The following is a 25,923-nucleotide window of genomic DNA, read 5'->3' as shown; positions in this document are numbered from 1 at the left end:
AAAATAATCACATATACAGATGAATATCAACGAGTGTTACACACTAGCCTGTACATCACACAAGGGCTCATACACTGAATTTGCCCATTGATCAACGATCTGCAAAATGAATTGTTTCATTTTCTAATGTTTTAACTTACATTTAAAATTTTAAGTGGCATTATTGAAAGGTTAATGATGTTTCACTAGGTTTCACTGGACAAATTCTGGGTTGATTCCAACTGTTTTTGCAGAACCCAGATTCTAAAAATTACAGGAGTGAAATTACAAATCTAAGGAGACAGATAACTGAAAATTATTCCTTGTACAGAATCAGAAAAAAAGCAAATTTCTTTGATAACGTCTTGGATTACTCCTGATTTTTCAATGTTTTTTTTAACAAAGTATTAAGGTTCTACTTGATTATTTAGCCTATGATTTCACAAAGTAGTAAATATGTTACATGGTCTAAAGGTATTTCTCATTTCTTAAGATTTCTCATAGATTTCAACTTCTTTTGAAAAGCCACATCTGACTCTATTTTAACTGCTTGCATTAAATGAGTATAGAAACCTTTTTGCAACTGGCAAAGCTTTCTGTCAGGGAATCTCTTACACCTTAGTTGAGCTTCAGAATTTAGTCAAAATTTACTTTCATGTGCCTAGAAACAGCTGAACTCTCAAATTTCCTGTTATTCCTAAAGGATAAACCTATATTCCTTAGAACTTCCTTTAATAAGAATCTGAGGTGCCATTCAATGTACTTCAACTTCATAGATATTAAAATGTAAATATTAGAATGTAAGATAAACAAAATGTTATTTATTTTTTATTTTCCTGACCCTTTTAAACAACTTCTGCCCCCTTTTTATCTTAGAAGAGTGTTTTGGGGACACAAGGAGAAGGAATGATGAAATGGGAAAATACACCCCAGTCTTAGGCCAAGAAAATATTACAAATTTATGAAGTAGGATTACTGAAAGGCTATTTCATGAAGCGATGTACAATGCTTCAAGTTCTTTGCCTGTTAAATTTATACTTACCAGGATGTGGCCTATAATGTTGACCTGATGAGAGTGAGGCTTGTGGTGGGGGCTGGGGCTGAGGCTGCACAACCCTGCTTGATCCATAACCATCTATCGGGAATGGCTGACTTGGGGCAGCAGCAGCCTGACGGCTGAAAATTGCAGCTCGGGAAGAAGAAACAGGGCAGCAGGGGTCAAATGCAGATGCTCCATGGAAACCACCACTTCCATGACTTCTGATGCCACTGTTGCTCAGGTCTACTGGCAATGCCTGCTGTATAAAGAGGAACTGTTTTTATCTTTCTAAAGTTTGGTCAAAACATTGTTCCATGTTATAGTATAAAAGTACTCCTAATGTAATCTAGAAAAATAGAATCTTTAAGATTTTGAAATTGGCAAAATTTTCTATGTGAAGACCTAAGCACCAGAAAATACTATGCATATCTTGGATTGCAATAATTGTAGTGACCATATACTTAAAATCCATAATCAACTTTTAAAAATCAAGCATAATCGCATGTTACTAGACAAACAAAAGTTAATTAATATATTATTTTAAGGTCTATATCTCTTCTATTACCTACATTTTAAAAAACAACTTTAAAATCACACTTCCATAGTCTCCTTTACCTCAAAATTCTGAGTAGTAACCAAGGAATTCTTTGGGAAAATATAGCAACATGACTGAAAAATTAAGGTTCTAGGTAAAAACGTGTCTGTCCTATCTCTAAACTGTACATAACAATCATTCAATGGAAACTCTAATAGTTCAAAGATAACAAAGGACATAAGATTATTCAAGAGTAACCACAAATTCGTTTTGTCTCATCACCTTTTACACTTGAAAAAATAATCAAACCATTGATTCCTTTCGTTGGGAATATGATCTCAGGGAAGACCCATTTACTAAGTTAGAAAATAAACCAGAGCCTAGATTCTATCTACTCATCAGTCAACTTTCTCCCCAACAACATCTTGAAAAGTCTTAAAAAACTACAGTTTATATCTTCTACTCTGGCACACATTAGAGAAACAGAATTGCTTCTTTGTATTCTTAAGTAATTTAAATACAAGCCTTTTGTTCAGCGCCTAGTATGGCTGATTTGTAAAATGTGATTAAAGAAAATAAAGATTTGATGTTCTATATGAAATTATATTTAGGAATTGTTCAATACTGGAAGCTGAGGGGCTGGAGACAGAGACAGCTAGACGGATGCATTTCCCAGAGGCCCAGGCCACCTAGCGGTCCTCAGAGGAGCCCCAGGGGCCTTTGTATTTCTAATGGGCCCCACACTCCTCAGGGGACACAGACACAAGAGGAGCTCTGGGTGCAAAGGGAAGGGGGATGACGGTACAGGAGAAGCTGTGGGGGTGAAAAGAAAGAGCTCCTTTTTTCTAATATAGTATGGAAGAATCGTCCATAATCAATTAAGTAAACATGGGGCCTTTTACTTTTGAGTTGGCAAATACAACATATGACCTTAATTCAGGGAATAGAGTTTAAAAATAAGATTGTGAGGTTGTGAATTTACGTGTATGGTTCATAATTCTTTCCCTATTTTCCTACTGTGGCTAAAATTCGGGAAATGAATTAGAGCATCAACAGACTGTGGTGGTGAGCAAATTTCCTATCGCTTCTGCAGGGAGTGAGAGCACCGCCAGAGCGGGAGGACAGTCAGGTGAGGGTCCTGGACGAAGGGAGGATAAAAGAAAACGCAAATAATAAAAATTAAAGGGGAAAAAACCACAAAGAGAACCCTCTTCTTTTCAATTCCTACAATTCATTCAATTCGTATTCTCGAAGGAAAAGAGGATAAGCGAAGTAGGTACAGGAATGACAAATACTACTTTACATAAACGATAAGCAATGCACGACCCTAACTGAACTATTTGCTCAAAAGAGAAAACTACCTCCGAAGGAGAAGGAAGGGCTATTGAGAGTCAGGTGACCGGTGTGATTTCTCTGTTCTGAAGCCTAATCCTCCCCAATCTTTCTCTGCCTATCTACAATCTGGCACTTAATCGTAAATTACGTACATGATCACAGATCCTCAGAACAGTTTCCTTTCCCCACTCCTCAGCCTCCTCCTGGGCTCGCAGACGTCTCCCCTGGAGACTGTCTGAAATTATCTCATGAGCATGTGGCTAATTTCAGAGTCTGCCAAACGTATGGGTCTCAAACTGTTCTTACCTTCAAAACATCACTCTCTGTTCACCTTTATACCCATTATCGATACTGATGACTCTCCTCAAGTTTAGTGTGCGATCCAAATGCATACCTCTACTTAATGTCAGGTGAATAGGTTACATTAATTTCATAATAAGAACCATCAAAGATATTCTACCTGCAATAAACTCAGATAGAAAATGCTGCATACACAAATGATCTCTCAAACTAGCTGTGTATTTCGTAATTTCAGCAACAACGATATTCTGTGAACAAAAGGAGCACCTTTTGGCAGCTCTTAAATGAATGTGCGAGAGTTGGTAGGTCCAATTCTTTACCATTTTCCCACTCTACTTATAAACCCTCCTTTAGGACTAAATTTCCAGTAAAAAACTTTTGCTTTTAAGCAAGTCCTTTAATTCAGACTGAACAATTTGTCTTGCTGATTCCTCATTCCTAAGAGGTAGAACAGGTCTAGAGGATCAGTGGATGCTAATACTTAGAACTGTTACCAGAATCAAAGCATCAACTAAAAATCTCTTTAAATCATATTTCCTACAAAACTCTTCTAAATTTCTTATAAAGCAACTAGTTTTTTTTAAGGGAACACCATTCATTGTTATTTTTAATTTGTTAAATCCAGAAGACAGAACCAGCAAAATTTAAGAGATGAAGAAAGTACATTAGGCAAGGTCATGAGGTAAGAAAAAAGCAGCTGCTCTGAAGTTTCATTTTGACTTTCTTCTAGCACGTATGTCAATTACAACTTTACCTTGAAATTACGTTTCATTTTTTAAAGTATACACCATCCAGGTTTTATCACAATTATACCCAGACATAACACAGCAACAGTTGAAATAGCATATATGACTTCATTGACCCCATACTAATTCAATATTATCTGACCTTTCCAGCACTCACTAATAATATGCACTGATTAATTATAATTTTTTGCTGGCATTTCAATTCCCTGTAAACTAAAAACCTTATCTGCTCCCAAGAAACTATGTCACAGGTTTGCATCTGAGAAGGCTACTTATTTCTAGGTGAGTGTAGATTACAGGGAGCTCCAGAACAGGTGGAAGAGGGGGAAGAAAACAGGGAACTTTCCCAATTTCTTATTAATCAGGTTAACACTGAAATTTCAATACTTTATTTGAAATAATATCTCAGGGATCAATTCACCTGTATTTAACTAAAAACAAAAAAAGCAGTATTAAAATTCTAATATTAAAAATAGTGATAATTTCTGATTCCCCAAATCCCTGGCTCCCTCAATCAGTAATAATTTAGAACTTTCACAAAATTGTAGAGACTTAATTTTTAAAAAATCACAGGGCACTAAATTAGGCCATCTTTGCAAGAAGAGCAAGAAAAATAATTATACACAATTTCTCATGGGGTTGCTTTTTCTTTCCTCCTAAAGGAACCACAATTTTTAAAAATAAAGAAAAGCTCATGAAATTCCACATACCTGGTCGTGGTAGCTGGTACCAGGACTGCTGTTTGCTCCCCAAGGTGGCTGTGCCTGTGGAGGCCTTTCCACAGGGTGGGGAGGGTGACTAAAGGGGGGAGAGGCGGGAGCAGCAGGGGTGGGAGTGTGATGGGGGTGGGGATGATGGTGGAAATTGTGGCCCTGCTCCGGAGAGCATCGTTTGTGGGGGTGTCCTAATGCATGGTGGTTCTGTGCTGACCCTCCACAGGGCAAGTGCTGGGGGCGGCAGGAAGGGGACCTTAGCATTGCAGGAGGACCCATTTCTGTTACAGCACTAGATGCAGTTCTCCTTGAGTCATCTTGAAACCAAAAATGCAAAGAACAATCAAATGACCACATTACTGTGTAAAAAATAGGTTTGTGTAAATAAGTAAATAAAGAATTAAGACATGTTTAGTAAATTCAAATATCTGTAAATAAGAATGTGATAGTGCCATATTCTTAACATATATATCATATAATTTCAGGCAGCAGTCTTCATTGAGATTTTCCTGAAAGCCTAAATTCTGTATGAGGCTCATATTTACCATGACGTTTAAATATGGCAGTAGATTATCTCCTCCTGGGCCATAACAAATGATTTGTTTTTAATTGCATTAAAAATCTTTTTTAAATATCAAATGAGTCCTTCTATTGTATGCAATAAAGCAAAATTTCCCTGAACTCCAGGAACCCCTAATACCACAAATCATTCCTACATAATGCAGACTGACTATCTTAAAAATCTTATCTTCTGAAGACAGAACCACCAAGCCAGAGCCCATTTGGCTGCCTCACTAACCTCCAACGTCTCTTCCCTTCCTCTGGTCTCTAAACTCAGACACGACAGAATGTAAGAAATAAAATTCTAATGTGTGTAGAATTAATGGTGTCATAATAACCTGATTTCTCATTTCCCAAATCCCCTCAATCAGTAATAATTTAGAACTTTCAGAAAATCCTAGAGAATTAATTTAAAAAAATCACAGGCCACAAAATTAGACCATCTTTGCAAGGGCAGTAAGATAAATAACTTATTTATTATATACAATATATCTGAACTAGTGAATTAGTGCTGAACAGTGGGAAAAAAGCATGGAGTGAGATGGGCCTGAGTGTGAATCGTGAGCCTATCTAATCCTGAGCAATGTGACCTTAGGAAAGTCATTTAACCTTTCTCACCTATTAAATGGAGCAGTAACTGCCCTGCATGGCTGTTGTTAGAGAAGATGATAATATGCTAGGTTGAAATTCATGAGTTCTGAGCATGCTCTCTGCCCCATGCCCATAGTTATTTTGAAGGTATGCTCTTCCATGCCAGAAGACATGCAAAAGTGCTCCCAGAAGGCCTAGCACAGTGTTTTAAACTCATCTAAAAGACAGCATCCTTTTCTCAAATCATTATTGTGCGGAAACCAGGTAAAAATGTAGATAAAATGTTTTACTTAAAAAATAAACATAGGAGGAGTGAAGCACCCAAAGTCCTTTCCTTCCCACATAGGAGGAGTGGAGCTCCCAAAGTCCTCCCCTTCCCACCCTCAGTGTGCCTCCTGAGGCCTCCCCGCAGAGCCCTCAGGATTCTGGAGCACCACCGCTCCAGTCTGATCTCTAGACTAACCAATACCAGAGTTAACCTGCCCCTATTTGGCTCATAGGACCTACCTCATCTCTTCTGGGCCAAGGTACCAATCAGGAATCTTCTCGTTACAAATAATGGAAAAATCCAACCAAAACTGGTTAAAACAATGAAGGGAATTGATGCGGTCACAAAAAAGAATCCGGGTGGAGGTACTTTGGGCTCTGGTTGAGAGGTCTAATGGCAGGCAGTAAGCCTCCCTGTAATTCTCCTGGGCTGCCTTCCCATACACGTCCTCTCTTGTCTTTGCTGATTCTCTCCTGGGGGAAGGTCTGTGATCTAAATTCTGCTACAGAGTGTCTCTACTCTAAATCCCTGTATATTGGTTTTCTCCAAGCTTCTAGGTCTGGCCAATTTGTGCTAATTTCATGAACTTCTTTTTATTTCAAGTCTGTGGGCTTGGATAAAAAGAAATTACAAATTTTTTCTCATCTCTAATTACCTCCTGGCATTTGTACCACCTTGTTAGCATCAGTTGAGAGGTTAAATATTACAAGTGATTTGAAACAAAAAACAAGGAAAACAAGTTGTTTACTTTTAAAACATAAATTATAGTGTATTCAAAGTCAGTTATAATTCTATAACTCAGTATATAACTGTATCATTTCATTCACTTGCATTCCAAATTTTTTAATAACTTGAACAAAGTTACAACTAGCATATAAGGAAATGACCATCATCAACAGCCTGTAAGTAACTATTTTCTATATGCTGTAATATATGTAGCAATAATTCATTACTACAGAAGCTTTATTTCCTGCAACATTTTCAGGACTTTATCTCAGCCCCCATGACAACATGTTGTACAAGTGTATGTCATTTAGGGTGAAATTACTTCAGAAAAAAGAGTGAAACCCTTTGGGATTAAATCCAGTCAGTGGGTGGACTAAAGGATCTTCATGGTTGCTTCCAACTCTGAGGCTTTAATTTTACAGATTCAGTTATTTGAGGATTCTGTGCAACCCTAAGACTCAGGAGATGAATTTGTAAGTACAGCAAAAGCTCTGCGGACTGCTGCGGCCATGACAAAAGTGAGCTTATCTGCTCAGAAAGAACTTGCTTCATTGTCTTCAAATATCTCAAATACAAAACTAAGAGTGAGAGAATAGGAAGCACAGTGACTATAAATATATATAAGGCCAAACACATATTTAAGGGGTCAGATCATTGATGGTGAGATCACTCATGATCTCAAAAAGAAGACTGGATTTAGAGATCTAGTTAGGGTACAGTTTTCACTTCCAATTACATTAAGCCTATTTTCCTATAGTCCAGAATGTCTCTGTTGCTCAAACAGGGTAGCAACCCAAAGACAGCTGAATCACCTGTTGTTCAAGAGTTACTGACAAAAGAAAACTGCCATAAATTAGAGGTGAAACACAAAGATATCTGATAAAGTAAATAAAACACTTCCTTTGAATTAATATTTAGCCCCCAGTGTCCACTAAAAATGAGACAATAACAAACCTGCACCAGAGAAATTAACTTTACAGCTCAGTGACATGAAGCTGGTTAAAGTACTTTCATTCGATTCTTTAGGAGGATTATTGAGCTGGACCAATGCATTTATTCATTCATTTGGCAAGTCTTACAAATGTAATGGCATGGTAAAGGATCTAAAAAAGGCACTGGAAAATGCAACAGTGAAAAATAAAAGTCTTGACCTTTGAAATAACTTATGATGTGGTCTGCCTTTATTGTCTTATCTCAACTAGCAACATTCCTGCACAATGTAGGTGGCTCAATAAATACTTTGAAATTTAAGTTAACTCCCCAAGGGAAAAGAGGCATGCACACATGCAGTTAAGTGCTAAGGATCTTTGGTCCTTGAGGAGCTCATCATTAACTATAGAGAGGATTCAAAATATTAATCAACCAGTATTATAACAGAAGCAGTGGGTTCTAGTATAATATAAAGCAATGTTACCCCCGAGGGACATGTGGCAACACCTGGGGACATTTTTGGTTGTCACACTGGAGGGGAAGTGCTGATGCTTGAATTCAGAGGACAGAGGCCAAGCATGCTGATACATACCCTACAAAGCAGAGATCAATAGAAGAAACACTTGTTGTTGAAAATACAACAATACAACTACTCCTAAAAGAGAGACCAGTGGATACAGTACAACAGCCAGGCTACATCTACATCTGCGAGAACTCAGCATCTCATGAAGGGGGTAAGTTACAAGCTGCAGCCTGGTGGGACCTGAGAGCTCCCCCTATTCCTGCTCCCCGGTAGAAGGAAAGGAGTCGGAGTGCGGAGGGAGTGAAAGCCCAGAACTGCTAAACAACCAGCTCTAGTAATCCGCACCAAGAGGGCAGACATACAGTGCATGGTGTGCTGGATATTAATGAAATGGAAAAGCAAAATCTGAGAGCGGGTCCCCACAACTGGCTCCCCTTGGACAAAAGAAAAGCAAGTGCTTTTTAAAAGTCTTAAAGGGACAGGGACCTCACAGTTAGACAGAATCGTACCGGCACATTCAGCCCAGCAGCTGGTAATCCCGGGGAACTCCAGGCACCCTAACCCCCTGGGCAGCAGCACAGCTCTGAAGCCCCTCACAGTGATAAGCAGCCTGCCAGTTGTTCCCCAGGCCAGCAGGGCCCCTGACACAGTGGCCCAGTAGCCTGACAGCGGCAGCAGCCCAGCGGCCGGAGAGCGGGAGCATGGCCCTGAAGCAGGCGCATGAGCCAGTGGTGGCCAAGTGGCCCAGGAGTGTGGTGCATGCCTGCGGCAGCAGCAGAGAGGCCCAGGAGTGGCCACACCTCCAGCAGCCACCCAGAATCTCCTCCTGGCATGCAGTTGCTCGGGCCAAACCCAAAGGCTGCTGCTGGCACGCAGCTGCCTGGAGCAGGCAGAATAAACCGGAGCAAGGCATGAAGGTGCACCGCTCTTGCAGGACAGCACATGCGGCGTGCCTGCCACTCCCTGCAGGGCTCTGGGCTACCCTGACGGCAACCCTGCCCATGGCAGCTTAGGGGATTAATCCAGAGGCTGCTCCAGGAGTGTGGGTAACTGACACAGGCAGCAGAGAAGGGCAAGGTGATCAGCAAACAGGAAAGGACTTTGTTCTCCCAGCTGACACAGGCGCTACCTGCCTACAGCTACCTCAATCACCATGAAAAGGCAGAAGAAATTGGTCCAGTCCAGAATTACCCAGACAACCCCCAAGAGAGGGAGGGGAGATTTAACCAATCTTCCTGAAAAAGGATTCAAAATAAAGTTCTTAACCATGCTGATGGACCTGGAGAGAAATATGCAAGAGCTAAAGGACCAAGTATGGAGGGAGACTACAGAAATAAAAAAATCTCTGGAAGAATTTAAGAGCAGACCGGATGAGGTGCAAGAGACAGTAAATGGAATAGAAATCAGAGAACAGGAATACAGACAAGCTGAGGCAGAGAGAGACAAAAGGATCTCCAGGAATGAAAGAATATTAAGAGAACTGTGTGACCAATCCAAACGGAACAATATCCACATTATAGGGGTACCAGAAGAAAAAGAGAGAGAAAAAGGGATAGAAAGTGTCTTTGAAGAAAAAATTGCTGAAAACTACCCCAAACTCGGGGAGGAAATGGTCTCTCAGACCATGGAGGCCCACAGAACTCTCAACACAAGGGACCCAAGAAGGACAACACTAAGACATATAATAATTAAAATGGCAAAGATCAAAGACAAGGACAGAGTATTAAAGGCAGCCAGAGAGAGAAAAAAGGTCACCTTCAAAGGAAAACCCATCAGGCGTTCTCAACAGAAACCTTACAGGCCAGAAGAGAATGGCATGATATACTTAATGCAATGAAACAGAAGGGCCTTGAACCAAGGATACTGTATCCAGCATGATTATCATTTAAATATGAAGGGTGGATTAAACAATTCCCAGACAAACAAAAGTTGAGGGAATTTCCCCCCACAAACCACCTTTACAGGATATTTTAAAGGGACTGCTCTAGATGGGAGCACTCCTAAGGCTAAATAAGTGTCAACAGACAAAATAAAATCACTCCAAAGAAAGCAGACCAACCAAATACTAACTAAAGGCAAAAAATAAAATCAACTACCCACAAAAGCAGTCAAAGGAAAGACAAAAGAGTACAGAATAAAACACTTAACATATAAAGAATGGAGGAGGAGAAATAAGAAGAGAGAGAAACAAAGAATCATCAGTCTGTGTTTATAATAGCTTAAAAGAGAGTTAAGTTAGACGGCTAGATAGTAAAGAAGCTACCCTTGAACCTTTGGTAACCACAAATTTAAAGCCTGCAATGCAGTAAGTACATATGTTTCAATAATCACCCTAAATGTAAATGGACTGAATGCATCAATCAAAAGACACAGAGTAATAGAATAGATAAAAAAGCAAGACCCATCTATATGCTGCTTACAAGAGACTCACCTCAAACCCAAAGACATACACAGACTAAAAGTGAAGGGATGGAAAAAGATATTTCATGCAAACAATAGGGAGAAAAAAGCAGGTGTTGCAGTACTAGTATCAGACAAAATAGACTTCAAAACAAAGAAAGTAACAAGAGATAAAGAAGGACATTATATAATGATAAAGAGGTCAATCCAACAAGAGTATATAACCATTATAAATATATATACACCCAATACAGGAGCACGAACATATGTGAAACAAATACTAACAGAATTAAAGGAGGAAATAAAATGCAATGCATTCATTCTAGGAGACTTCAACACACCATTCATTTCAAAGGACAGATCCACCAGACAGAAAATAAGTGAAGACACAGAGGCACTGAACAACACACTAGAACAAATGGACCTAAAAGACATCTACAGAACCCTACACACAAAAGCAGCAGGATACACATTCTTTTCAAATGCACATGGAACATTTTCCAGAATAGACCACATACTAGGCCACAGAGAGAGCCTCAGTAAATTCAAAAAGATTGAAATTCTACCAAACAAATTCTCAGACCATAAAGGCATAAAACTAGAAATAAATTGTACAAAGAAAACAAAAAGGCTCACAAACACATGGACGCTTAACAACATGCTCCTAAATAATCAATGGATGAATGACCAAATTAAAAGAGATCGAGCAATATATGGAGACAAATGACACCAACAGCATAAAGCCCCAACTTTTGTGGGATGCAGCAAAGGCAGTTCTAAGAGGAAAGTATATAGCAATCCAGGCCTATTTAAAGAAGGAAGAACAATCCCAAATGAATAGTCTAAAGTCACAACTTTTGAAACTGGAAAAAGAAGAACAAATGAGGCCCAAAGTCAGCAGAAACAGGGACATAATAAAGATCAGAGAAGAAATAAATAAAATTGAGAAGACTAAAATAGAAAAAATCAATGAAACCAAGAGCTGGTTCTTTGAGAAAATAAACAAAATAGATAAGCCCCTGGCAAGACTTATTAAGAGAAAAAGAGAATCTACACATATCAACAGAATCAGAAATGAGAAAGAAAAAACCACGACAGACCCCACAGAAATACAAAAAATTATTAGAGAATAGTATGAAAATCTATATGCTAGCAAGCTGGAAAACCTAGAAAAACTGGACAACTTCCTAGAAAAATACAACCTTCCAAGACTGACCAAGGAAGAAACAGAAAATCTAAACAGACCAATTACCAGCAAAGAAATTGAATCAGTAATCAAAAAACTACCCCCCACCAAAAAAAAATTACAGACAAATATCCCTGATGAACATAGATGCAAAAATACTCAACAAAAAATTAGCAAACCCAATTCAAAAATACATCAAGAGGATCATACACCATGATCAAGTCGGATTCATCTCAGGGATGAAAGGATGGTACAACATTCGAAAATCCATCAACATCATCTACCACATCAACAAAAAGAAGGACAGAAATCACATGATCATTTCCATAGACACTGAAAAAGCATTCAACAAAATACAACATCCATTCATGACAAAAACTCTAAGCAAAATACGTATACAGGGCAAGTACCTCAACATAATAAAGGCCATATATGACAAACCCACAGCCAACATCATACTTAACAGTGAGAAGCTGAAAGCTTTTCCTCTAAGATTGGGAACAAGACAAGAATGTCCACTCTGGCCACTGTTATTTAACACAGTACTGGAGGTCCTAGCCACGGCAATCAGGCAAAACAAAGAAATACAAGTCATCCAGATTGGTAAAGAAGAAGTCAAACTGTCACTATTTGCAGATGACATGATATCGTACATAAAAAACCCTAAAGACTCCACTCAAAAACTATTAGAACTAATATCTGAATTCAGCAAAGTTGCAGGATACAAAATTATTACACAGAAATCTGTTGCCTTCCTATACACTAACGGTGAACTAACAGAAAGAGAAATCAGGAAAACAATTCCATTCGCAATTGAATCAAAAAGAATAAAATACCTAGGAAGAAACCTAACCAAGGAAGTGAAAGACCTATATGCTGAAAACTACAAGATACTCTTAAGAGAAATTAAAGAGGACACTAACAATGGAAACTCATCCATGCTCTTGGCTAAGAAGAAATGGCCATCCTGCCTAAAGCAATCTACAGATTCAGTGCATTGCCTATCAAAATACCAACAACATTCTTCAACAAACTGGAACAAATAGTTTAAAAATTCATAAGGAACCACCAAAGACCCCAAAGAACCAAAGCAATCCTGAGAAGGAAGAATAAAGCAGAGGGCATCTTGCTTCCCAACTTCAAGCTCTACTACAAAGCCACAGTAATCAAGACAATTTGGTACTGGCACAAGAACAGAGCAACAGACCAGTGGAACAGAATAGAGAGGCCAGATATTAACCCAAACATATACGGTCAATTAATATATGATAAAGGAGCCATGGACATACAATGGGGAAATGACAGCCTCTTCAACAGCTGGTGTTGGCAAAACTGGACAGCTACATGTAAGAGAATGAAACTGGATCACTGTCTAACCCCATACACAAAAGTAAATTCAAAATGGATCAAAGACCTGAATGTAAGTCATGGAATCATAAAACTCTTAGAAAAAAACATAGGCAAAAATCTCCTGGACATAAACATGAGAGACTTCTTCATGAACATATCTCCCTGGGCAAGGGAAACAAAAGCAAAAATGAACAAGTGGGACTATGTCAAGCTGAAAAGCTTCTGTACAGCAAAGGACACCACTAATAGAACAAAAAGGCATCCTACAATATAAGAGAATATACTCATAAATGACATCCAAAATATATAAAGAGCTCACACACCTCAACAAACAAAAAGCAAATAACCCAATTAAAAAATGGAGCTAAACAGACAATTCTCCAAAGAAGAAATTCAGATGGCCAAAAGACACAAGAAAAGATGCTCCACATCACTAGTCATCAGAGAAATGCAAATTAAAACCACAATGAGATATCGCCTCACAATAGTAAGGATCCCCACCATCCAAAAGACAAACAACAAAAAATGTTGAGGAGGTTGTGGAGAAAGGGGAACCCTCCTACACTGCTGGTGGGAATGTAAACTAGTTCAACCATTGTGGAAAGCAGTATTGAGGTTCCTCAAAAAGCTCAAAATAGAAATGCCATTTTAGGAATTTACCCTAAGAATGCAGCAGCCCCGTTTTAAAAAGACATATGCACCCCCATGTTTATCGCAGAACTCTTTACAATAGCCAAGAAATAGAAGCAACCTAAGTGTCCATCAGTAGATGAATGGATAAAGATGATGTGGTACATACACATAATGGAATATTATTTAGCCATAAGAAGAAAACAAATCTTACCATTTGCAATGACATGGATGGAGCTAGAGGGTATTATGCTCAGTGAAATAAGCCAGGTGGAGAAAGACAAGTACCAAATGATTTCACTCATATGTGGAGTATAAGAACAAAGATAAAACTGAAGGAAGAAAACAGCAGCAGACTCACAGAATCCAAGAATGGACTCACAGTTACAAAAGGGAAGGTGACTGGGGAGGATGGGTGGGAAGGGAAGGATAAGTGGGTTGGGGGTGAGAAAGGGGGCATTATGATTAGCATGTATAATGTCTGTGGGGGGCTCGGGGAGGGCTGTGCAACACAGAGAAGACAAATAGTGATTCTACAGCATCTTACTATGCTGATGGACAGTGACTGTAATGGGGTTTGTGGCAGGGACTTATGATGGGGGGAGTCTAGTAAACATAATGTATTCCTCATGTAATTGTAGATTAGTGATACCAAAAAAAAAAAAAAAGAAATGAATCCATCAGAACTGTGTGTTCCTAATGCATTCTGGATATCTATAAATGGTTCTATCAGGTTGATTACATAAAGGACCAATTTGGCTTAGAATAGTGTTCTCCTAGTCTAGGGAAATACAACATAAGCAAGTCTGTCTGTCCCAAAGGTCATCATCAATATAGTTAAAGTCACGCCATGAAAAGGCTGTTCAAGTAGTAAAGTTGCTACCTAAGACATTAAATGTGAATCCTGACTGACCAAGGGTCTTATCAAATAAATAAGTAAATAAAAGCTTTGAGACTGCCTTGAAATGAAGTTGGGACAGTGTCCCATGAACTAGCTGAGAGTCAGAGGACATAAGGCTGCCAGGGGCGAGGAGTGAAAGAAGTGTTCAGGTGTTGGCCTCAGAAATTACTATTGACCTTCAAAGTATGTAACCTCCAGATTTCTTTTTTCTGAAATGGGAAGAGTAATATCAACATAAAGAAAATGTTTAAAGGTTAAATAGTAATATATAAAATAGCATACAAGATACTCAGTCCTGGGGAAAGAGTGTAGACTCAAATAAATGAAATAAAAGCCCATTCCATTTCTGCCTACATTTTTTTCAAAGAATTTGGTTCTTAAAACACACCCCTGTGAAATTTCCTTGAATTCTAGATTCTACCATCAATTCTCCAAGGAGAGGAGACCAATCCAGCCATAAGCAGTTTTCCAATCTGTTCAATGTTAAGTTAGAGGGCTACTATAAGACTTAAATGAGATACTATTAAAGACAAAAAAATGACAGAAAATATAAGCTGATTTCATTATTAATGGTAATATTGGTCAATCTACAAGCCACAGGTCTATGGTACCCCTGTTAGTAAACAGCAAGTCCCCATCTCAGGGCCAGTGTCCAGAAGAGAAAGGAGGCTAGTTTAAGGCTTTGTTAAGACAGGAGATATCACTGGTGATGGAAACACAAGATTAATCTGAAGTAAGAGTTAAAACTATAAAACTCTTTAAAAGAAAATATAGGAGTGAATCTCTGTGACCCTGGGTTAGGTAATGATTTCTTACGTATGACACCAAAAGAACAAACAACAACAAAAATTAAGAAAATGGGACCTCATCGAGCCTTTTAAAACTTCCATCACGGCTTTCAGTTCTTTTGGATATATTAACCCAGGCCTGGGATTGTGAGTCACATGGTGACTTAGCTTCTTGGGGAACCACCGAAGTGGTTTCCACAGCAGCCACAGCGATTTACATTCTCACCAAATATTCATAAGCGTTCCAGATTCTCCACATTCTTGTCAACACTGGTCATTTTCTATTTCCTGTTTTTTTTGGTTTTGTTTTGTGTCTAATTATGATGGGTAGAAAGTGGTTTTGATTTGTATTTCCCTCATAATTAATGATATTGTTTTCATGTGCTTCCCAGTTATTTGCATACCTTCTTTGGAAAAATATCTATGCAAATTCTTTGCCCATTTTTAAACTGAGTTGTTTCTCTTTTTACTGTTGAGTTGTGCAAGTTCTTTATATATTCTGGATACTAGACCCTTATCAAATAAATGATTTTCACATAATTTTCTCTCATTCTGTAGTCTGTCTGCTCATTTTTTCAGTAATGTCCTTTGATGTACAAAAGTTTTAGATTTTGGTGAGGTCCAATTTACCTGTGTTTTCTTTTGTTGTTGCTCATATTTTTGGTGAAAGCCCCCAGTCTCTTTTAGTTGTGCTATGATACTTTTGATAACATGCAGCACCTCAAATATGAAATCTTAGTTTAATAACAGAGATGACTTTGCTCACATACAATGTTTCTAACATATTAAGATATTTCATTTTATCAAATTCTCCTCATAGCTGTACACTGCTACTACTCCAGCTTACCATCTTCATCAACTGTAAGGTCCACAACTGCTGCTGCATTCTGCCTCAAAGGCTGCATCACAGTAGAAATCCTGCTGTGGTTCCTTGGCTCCCGTGGCCGACTTGTATGAGGGCTTGAATTTTGGCTCCGGGGAGATCTGGAGTGTCCAAGGGTTGAATGAGACCTTAAATGACATCAATATTAAATTAGTAAATATAAAAAACAAAAAAAATTTAGTTACCCATGAAATCATAAGCCTTTCTTACAAAATACACTGTAAAGTCCTTCATGCAAGGTATCTCCATAGAAATAATGTAACAGAATTCAAAATTATAACTAGCACAATGCCCAGCACTCAATAAACATGCTGAATGAAATGTTCAGCAAATGTTCTCCCATCAACTGACCTAAGGAAATGAGAAATGATATGCCAGACCAATCCCTGGTGTAAAATACAGGAATTCTGGTTCAAGAATGGTGCTCTCTTTTCAATGGTTATTTTGAATATACATCTGGGGTTATAATCAAATGTTCACATTTTGTGTTAGTACCTAAAATTATGCACCACATGTTAAGTAGCAAAAGTATCAACACCCTAAACATTTAATAACATCTCATGATCTTGTATGTTTAGTCCAGCCTGGATTTGTGAAACACAGCCTTGGGAGTCCTTAACCAAGCTAAGCTTCTGGTGCTGCCCTAAAAGAGATTCAAGGCACAGAGAAATTTCCTGGGATCAGCAGAGGCAAGGAAAGCTGCAGCTAGTTGATCAGTTTGGGAGACATAACAAACCATCACTTGTTTGCGCTGAACATTTTTATCATATTTTTATGATGTATATGGCATTGTTTTGTATTGTTACTTACTGTACGTTTCATTCTGTTTTAATTTTAATGGATTCACTGTAAAGATCTAGACTGAGGGTACAGAGGAATCATATGTAGAATACACAGTCCTAAAGGTCCTAGAGAAAAATGAATGTTTTAGAAAGGTGGGGCTTATAAAAATGTCTTTTTCTCTCTTATCCAAACTGAATGTGAAACTGACTGTAAGTTTATTGTCAGCATGTGTGGAAAGGGTGAGCCAGACCCATTCACATGCAGTCATGAGGGGCACAAGCTTGACCACTCAGGAAAGAGCTCCGAAGTTCAAACTGGGCTATAAACGGCCTCAGCGAGTGTAAAGCCGAAGAGTTTATAAAGAAGTTCAAGCTCTAAAATGAGATTCTCCAGTATCAGGAGTAAAAAAGATTAATTCCTGAGAGAGTAAAAAAGAACAGCTGATCCCAGGAAGAACAGTACAGCCTGAGCCGTGAGAGTAAACAAATGTCTCAGGGTAACAATGGCTGTGAATGAGGACAGAGATCACCATGTAAAATCCTTGAGGAACCAAGAGTCTGTGATGAGAAGTCTGTCATTTATGAAAAGGTATTAATAGCTACCAAAAGTTCCAGGTCCATTTTGTAGTACTTTGGTGAAAGCTTCATAGGATGTCCTAACTCCAATTTAGTGACATCTGTCAAGACCTGACATCTAAGAATCTGAAATGCAGATGTAGTCTCTCTAGGGGCCAACAAAATGGTGACAAATTTAATACCCCCAGTAACAATAAGGAAAAGTATGGGACAAGAGCACTATTTATTACTATGGTAAATGTATCTGCTTAAATATTAAGCAGCTGCATGACAAGAAACATATCCAGTTCCACAAAGAAAAGATCCTTAATTTCAGCAATTCTTGTAGCTCATAAAAACTGAGTCACTGTTGTACCAAGCACTATGCAAAGTCACAGGATAATAGGGCACAAACGGGGGAGTATCAGTTTTTCTCAGTCTGTGAAAATCCTTTACAACTTAAACCAGGGATATATTCTAGAGTGCTCTCTTCCAGGCCATGAGAAGCAGCACTTCAGTGGGAAAGTGGCAAGTGGAGAAGCACACACTTTAGGTGTGTTTTGACATATTCCAAAGTAAGAATGTCTGTTTTTTCAATCTATAACCACACAAATCAAAACATCATCAGCAAATGCATTTCTAAATTCATTCCAACACAAAAATTGAGATTAATCTAGAGCTTAGTTTGATGAATCAAATGGAACAGAGGGACAAATGGAACAGAGGGACTCTTACCAATATCTGTAATCATCTAAAGCACAAGATGAATGCAGTGTTAGGGTTTAGTTTAGTTTGGTTTTTGAAGGGAGTGTCAAAATGATTCCCAAAGGACAATGTCATTTTCCATTATTTATCAAAACAAATGAGGGTTTTCATTCATTTTTTGGCACAGGGGTTAGATGAAATTCTGAGTGAAGGGCAAAAAAATGTTTTACGCTACGCTGCCCTAACATAACAGCACAAACTTCACTGGTAGCACTGTGATCTTGGGATGAAACAAGTTAGAACAAAAAGTAATACTTCAGCATCAATACTCCTTTATATTTTTCTTCACTTTTAATTTTAGTCCATACCCAATATTTATGCATTATGAACATCTAAACTTCAAAGGAGCTCATGAATTCTCTTAATCATAAAGCAAACTCAATTTTGTAAAACACTAAGTAAAATTACCATTTATCTAGAGCAAAGACTCTTAACTCTCACTGTACACTATTTTAAAAAATAGTGCCCCCTAAGATTCCGGCACAACTGGTGTGGGATACAATCCAGGCAACAATGTATCTTTATTTTATAATCTTTCCAGGGGAGTCTACAGTAACCTGGTTTGAAAACCACTAAAACTGCTTATCTGGTATATACATACACAAACTAGATCTCAGAAAAATAAAAGAATGGAAATATCTGCAGCATAAAGATGTTTAAGTTTACTTTTAAAACTTCAAATGTTAAATTCTTTCAATCTTACTGATCACTTTCTCCAACTATCACAGTCTCCATTTCACTGTCAGTCAAGGTCACATCAATTTCTGCATAGGCAGTGACCCGGGGAACGGAGGAAGCTTCTGAAACCACCACATCTTCCTCGATTTCATTGATAGGTCCTGGAAACAAAAGGAAAAAACTTTTAAAGAGCATCTGTTTGTCAACTAATTGGTAGACAAAATGGTTTACTCACTTTGAAGACTATGAAATTCGTTACAAACATAAAAATCCTATCTGTCTAAATGAAAATTTCTAAAAAACAGAGCTGAACGCACATAGTGAAAGCAATACTTACTCTCTTAATCTGTACATCTTCACATATTCCTCTTTTATGATTTTTGTTTATAAACTTAATGGTTTCCATAAGAATTTGTATGATCCTATATAGTGATATCAATCCTGCAATTTCTAAAGGTATTAAGATTTTATATATTCATATTCTTTAAGATATTAATCTTTCAGTTCTAAAATAAAGATATTAATTTGTTGTGTATTTTTTTCAAAGTTATTTTTAACAAAATGATATGTAATTCTATGAAATACACAACAGCTTTTCAGTTTTATACTATGAAATCTGTAATATCTGGGATATGTGTTCTTTTCTAAATTATTTTAAGTTTGGAAAGTGCTTCCTTATTTGAACAATGGATGCATATTGTTTGGTTCAGTAATGTTTCCTTAATTATTTACTTCATCTAGAACTAATTTTTGTTTATGGTATCAGATAAGATTATAAATAGAATCCAGCCTTGTCCCTCCGTGGCTAACTGGCTATTACCAAACCACTTACTGAAAAACCCTTTCTTTTCCCTCTTTAGGTTTTGGTACCTCGCTTAAATATTCTTAAATGTTTTGGATTACATTTTGAAGCCATCTATTCATCTCCTTTGATATAGAATGTCTCAGGGTGATTCTTTTTTTTACATAGCTTTTCTGAGGTATAACTTTCTACTTTAAATTTCACATTTTTGTCTTAAAGAGATATTTGTACATCCATGCTCTTGGCCAAGAGATCAAAGCAACCCAAATGCCCATCAATGGATAAATGATTTCTTAAAATGTGGTAAATGCACACAATGGAATTTACCCAAAGAAAACAACTCAGATTCAAAAAGACATATGCACCCCTATGTTTATTGCAGCACTATTTGCAATAGCCAAGATATGGAAACAACCTAAGTGTCCATCAGTAGATGAATGGACACAGAAGATGTGGTACATTTATACAATGGAATACTACTCAGTCATAAGAAACAAATCAATCCTACCATTTGGAACAACATGGATGGAGCTAGAAGGTGGTATGCTCAGTGAAATAAGTCGGGCAGAGAAAGACAAATAGCAAAGATTTCCCTCATTTCTGGAGTATAACAAAGAAGCAAAACTGAAGGAACAAAATAGTAGCACACTCACAGACTCCAAGAAGGGACTAGCGGTTAACAATGGGGAGGGGTGGGAGAACGTGGGTTGGGAGGGAGGGAGAAGGGGATTTTAGGGAATCGTGATTAGTGCACATGGTGTGTGTGGGGTCATGGGGAAGGAAGACAGTGTAGCATAGAGAAGACAAGTAGGGACTCTGTGGCATCTTACTACACTGATGTACAGTGATTGCAATAGGGTATGGGGTTGATTCAATAATAAGGGTGAATATAGTAGCCACATTGTTTTTCTTGTGAAACCTTCATAAGAATGCATATCAATGATAGCTTAGAAAAAAATTCAGTAAAAAAAAATTAAAATAAAAAATAAAATTGTGGTATATACACACAATGGAACACTACTCAGCTTTAAAAAGTAAGGAAATCCTATCTCATGCTAAAACATGAAGAAACCTCAAGGCCATTATCCTAAGTGAAATAGTAGAGGCACACACATATACTGTATGATTCCACTATGGGACTTACGTGAAGTAGTCACACAAAAAAAATCACATAAATTTGACTGTACTACAGTAGTCAAATACACAGAGAAAGTAAAATGGTCAAGGCTGGGGTTGGAGGGAAGGGTCGTTTAACAGGTTCAGAGTTTCAGACTGCAAGATGACAGAGTCCTGGAGATCTGTTTCACCAACATGTGAATGTACTCAACACTACTGAACTGCACACTTAAAAATTGTTAAGCTGGATGAATGGATAAAGAAGATGTGGTACATATACACAGTGGAATATTATTCAGCCATAAGAAGAAAAAAAATCCTACCATTTGCAACAACATGGATAGAGCTAGAGGGTATTATGCTCAGTGAAATAAGCCAAGTAGAGAAAGACAAATACCAAATGATTTCACTCATATGTGGAGTATAAGAACAAAGAAACACTGAAGGAACAAAACAGCAGCAGAATCATAGAACCCAAGAATGGACTAACAGTTACCAAAGGGAAAGGGACTTGGGAGGGTGGGTGAGAAGGGAGGGATAAGTGAGGGGAAGAAGAAAGGGGGCATTACAATTAGCATGTATAATGTGGAGGGGGGATGGGGAGGGCTGTGCAACACAGAGAAGATAAGTAGTGATTCTATAACATCTTACTACACTGATGGACAGTGACTGTAATGGGATTTGTGGGGGGGACTTGGTGAAGAGGGGATCCTAGTAAACATAATGTTCTTCATGTAATTGTAGATTAATGATAAGAAAATTTTTTAAAAAGGGAAAAAATTATTAAGCTGGTAAAAAAAAGAAAAAATTTGTGCCCATTTATTTTGCTGTATTTTTCACAAAGTAGTGGTGATTTTTTTTTTCTTTATAAGCATTCCAGTCTCTATCACCTGCCAATGTAAAGGTAAGTCAACAGTTGACAAATCATGTTTGTGATAAGAATTTTCCTATACAAATATTGATAGCTGAAATTTTCACCCATTTTAAGTGTACATTTCACTAATTTTAGTAAATTTATAGAGTGTAACCACCACCTCAATCCAGTTTTAGCACATTTCCAACACCCTAAAAAATATCTCAAGGAGCCAGGATGGCGGTGTGAGTAGACCAGTGGAAATCTCCTCCCAAAAACACATAGAGCTATGAAAATATAACAAAGAAAAATCTTCCTAAAATAGAGACCACAGGACACAGGACAACATCCAGACCACATCCACACCTGCAAGGAACCAGCGCCTTGCGAAGGGGGTAAGACACAAGCCCCGGCCCGGCGGGACCCGAGCGCCCCTCCCCCCGGCTCCTGGCGGGTGGAGAGAAACCGGAGCGGTTTTTTTTTTTTTTGGCGAGCGCTTTTTGGAAGCCTTAGAGGGGCGGGCCCCCGTTGCTGGGGAGGTAGGGTGGCGGGACCGGTGAGCAGGTGCCTGGGAACAGCGCTGGAGGACAAAGAACACCCCGCGTTTCTCCCTGCGGGACCGGCGGGCGGGTGCCTGAGACCGGTGCCTGAGGACGGAGGAGGTCGCGCGTTTTTCCCCTTTTTTTTTTTTTTTTTTTTTTTCTCTTTTTGGCGAACGCTTTTTGGAAGCCTTGAAGGGACGGGGACCCCAGTGCTAGGGAGGCAGGGTGGCGGGACTGGTGAGCGGGTGCCTGGGACCGGCGCCTGAGGACAAAGAATATCCCACGTTTTTCCCTGCGGGACCGGTGGGCGGGTGCCTGAGACCGGCACTTGAGGACAGAGGAAATCGCGCATTTTTCCCCTTTTTTTTTCTCTTTTCTGCGAGTGCTTTTTGGAAGCCTAAAAGGGACAGGGACCCCGGTGCTAGGGAGGCAGGGCGGTGGGACTGGTGAGCGGGTGCCTGGGACCGGCACCTGAGGACAAAGAAAATCCTGCGTTTTTCCCTGTGGGACCGGTGGGTGGGTGCCTGAGACCGGCACCTGAGGACGGAAGAAATCGCGCGTTTTTCCCCTTTTTTTCTCTCTTTTTGGCGAGTGCTTTTTGGAAGCCTTGAAGGGACAGGGACCCCGGTGCTAGGGAGGCAGGGCGGCGGGACTGGTGAGCGGGTGCCTGGGACCAGTGCCTGAGGACAAAGAATATCGAGCGTTCCTTCCCTGCGGGACCGGTGGGTGGGTGCTTTTTGGAAGCCTTGAAAGGACAGGGACCCTGGTGCTAGGGAGACAGGGCAGCAGGACCAGTGAGCGGGTGCCTGGGACCAGCACCTGAGGACAAAAAAAAAAAAAAAAAAAAAATCGCTTGTTTTTTCCTTTTTGTTGCTGTTGTGGTTTTGGTTTGGAGAGTGCTTTTTGGAAGTCTTAAAGGGGCAGGACAGGTCACTTAGACCAGAGGCAGGGAATCTGGGGATCTCTGGGCACTCTAACCCCCTGGGCAGCAGGGAGCACAGAGGCCCCTTACGGAGATAAATAGTCTCCTGGCTGCTCCCCCTCCAACGGGGCTCCACCATTTTGGAGGAACAGCCCCAGCCAGGCCAAGCCCACAGCAACAGCGGAGATAAACCCCAAAGCAACTGGGCAGGAAGCAGAAGCCCTGTCTGCGCACAGCTGCCCAGCACAAGCCACTAGAGGTCGCTATTCTCCCAGGAAAAGGCTACAAACCAACAAGAAGGGAAGCTCTTCCAGCGGTCACTTGTACCAGCTCTGCAAACTATCTCTATCACCATGAAAAGGCAAAACTACAGGCAGACAAAGATCACAGAGACAACACCTGAGAAGGAGACAGACCTAACTAGTCCTCCTGAAAAAGAATTCAAAATAAAAATCATGAACATGCTGACAGAGATGCAGAAAAAAATGCAAGAGCAATGGGATGAGATGCAGAGAAAAATGCAAGAGCAGTGGGATGAAGTCCGGAAGGAGATCACAGATGTCAGGAAAGAGATCACAGAAGTGAAACAATCCCTGGAAGGATTTATAAGCAGAATGGATAAGATGCAAGAGGCCATTGAAGGAATAGAAGCCAGAGAACAGGAACGTATAGAAGCTGACATAGAGAGAGATAAAAGGATCTCCAGGAATGAAACAACACTAAGAGAAATATGTGACCAATACAAAAGGAAAAACATTCGTATTATAGGGATACCAGAAGAGGAAGAAAGAGGAAAAGGGATAGAAAGTGTCTTTGAAGAAATAATTGCTGAAAACTTCCCCAAACTGGGGGAGGAAATAATCGAACAGACCATGGAATTATACAGAACCCCCAACAGAAAGGATCCAAGGAGGACAACACCAAGACACATAATAATTAAAATGGCAAGGATCAAGGACAAGGAAAGAGTTTTAAAGGCAGCTAGAGAGAAAAAGGTCACCTATAAAGGAAAACCAATCAGGCTAACATCAGACTTCTCAACAGAAACCCTACAGGCCAGAAGAGAATGGCATGATATACTTAATGCAATGAAACAGAAGGGCCTTGAACCAAGGATACTATATCCAGCACGACTATCATTTAAATATGATGGTGGGATCAAACAATTCCCAGACAAGCAAAAGCTGAGGGAATTTGCTTCCCACAAACCACCTCTACAGGGCATCCTACAGGGACTGCTCTAGATGGGAGCACCCCTAAAAAGAGCACAGAACAAAACACACAACATATGAAGAATGGAGGAGGAGGAATAAGAAGGGAGAGAAGAAAAGAATCTCCAGACAGTGTATATAAAAGCTCAATAAGCGAGCTAAGTTAGGCAGTAAGATACTAAAGAAGCTAACCTTGAACCTCTGGTAACCACGAATCTAAAGCCTGAAATGGCAATAAGTACATATCTTTCAATAGTCACCCTAAATGTAAATGGACTCAATGCACCAATCAAAAGACATAGAGTAATAGAATGGATAAAAAAGCAAGACCCATCTATATGCTGCTTACAAGAAACTCACCTTAAACCCAAAGATAAGCATAGACTAAAAGTCAAGGGATGGAAAAACATATTTCAGGCAAACAACAGTGAGAAGAAAGCAGGGGTTGCAGTACTAATATCAGACAAAATAGACTTCAAAACAAAGAAAGTAACAAGAGATAAAGAAGGCCACTACATAATGATAAAGGGCTCAGTCCAACAAGAGGATATAACCATTCTAAATATATATGCACCCAATACAGGAGCACCAGCATATGTGAAGCAAATACTAACAGAACTAAAGAGGGAAATAGACTGCAATGCATTCATTGTAGGAGACTTCAACACACCACTCACCCCAAAGGATAGATCCACCGGGCAGAAAATAAGTAAAGACACACAGGCACTGAACAACACACTAGAACAGATGGACCTAATAGACATCTATAGAACTTTACATCCAAAAGCAACAGGATATACATTCTTCTCAAGTGCACATGGAACATTCTCCAGAATAGACCACATACTAGCTCACAAAAAGAGCCTCAGTAAATTCCACAATATTGAAATTCTACCAACCAATTTTTCAGACCACAAAGGTATGAAAGTAGAAATAAATTCTACAAAGAAAACAAAAAGGCTCACAAACACATGGAGGCTTAACAACATGCTACTAAATAATCAATGGATCAATGAACAAATCAAAATAGAGATCAAGGAATATATAGAAACAAATGACAACAACAACACTAAGCCCCAACTTCTGTGGGATGCAGCAAAAGCAGTCTTAAGAGGAAAGTATATAGCGATCCAGGCACACTTGAAGAAGGAAGAACAATCCCAAATGAATAGTCTAACATCACAATTATTAAAACTGGAAAAAGAAGAACAAATGAGGCCTAAAGTCAGCAGAAGGAGGGACATAATAAAGATCAGAGAAGAAATAAACAAAATTGAGAAGAATAAAACAATAGCAAAAATCAACGAAACCAA

The 25,923-nt window shown here is 39.1% G+C and overlaps 1 protein-coding gene across 1 annotated transcript in view; it reads right to left on the bottom strand.

The window, feature by feature from the left end:
- The window catches only part of LOC118972905 (E3 ubiquitin-protein ligase Arkadia-like), a 52,095-nt gene that overhangs the window by 10,602 nt on the left and 15,570 nt on the right, over positions 1 to 25,923 (bottom strand). Inside the window, 5 exon segments of the mRNA XM_073241711.1 lie at positions 1,022 to 1,277; positions 4,645 to 4,964; positions 8,893 to 9,126; positions 16,349 to 16,512; positions 19,190 to 19,325. Of these exon segments, the coding sequence (XP_073097812.1) occupies positions 1,022 to 1,277; positions 4,645 to 4,964; positions 8,893 to 9,126; positions 16,349 to 16,512; positions 19,190 to 19,325 (1,110 nt within the window).

The sequence above is a fragment of the Manis javanica genome, chromosome 8, assembly GCF_040802235.1.
Source record: "Manis javanica isolate MJ-LG chromosome 8, MJ_LKY, whole genome shotgun sequence".
Lineage (NCBI taxonomy): Eukaryota > Metazoa > Chordata > Mammalia > Pholidota > Manidae > Manis > Manis javanica.
The sequence above is the reverse complement of the archived record's forward strand: the minus strand, read 5'-3'. Positions and strand labels throughout refer to the sequence as shown.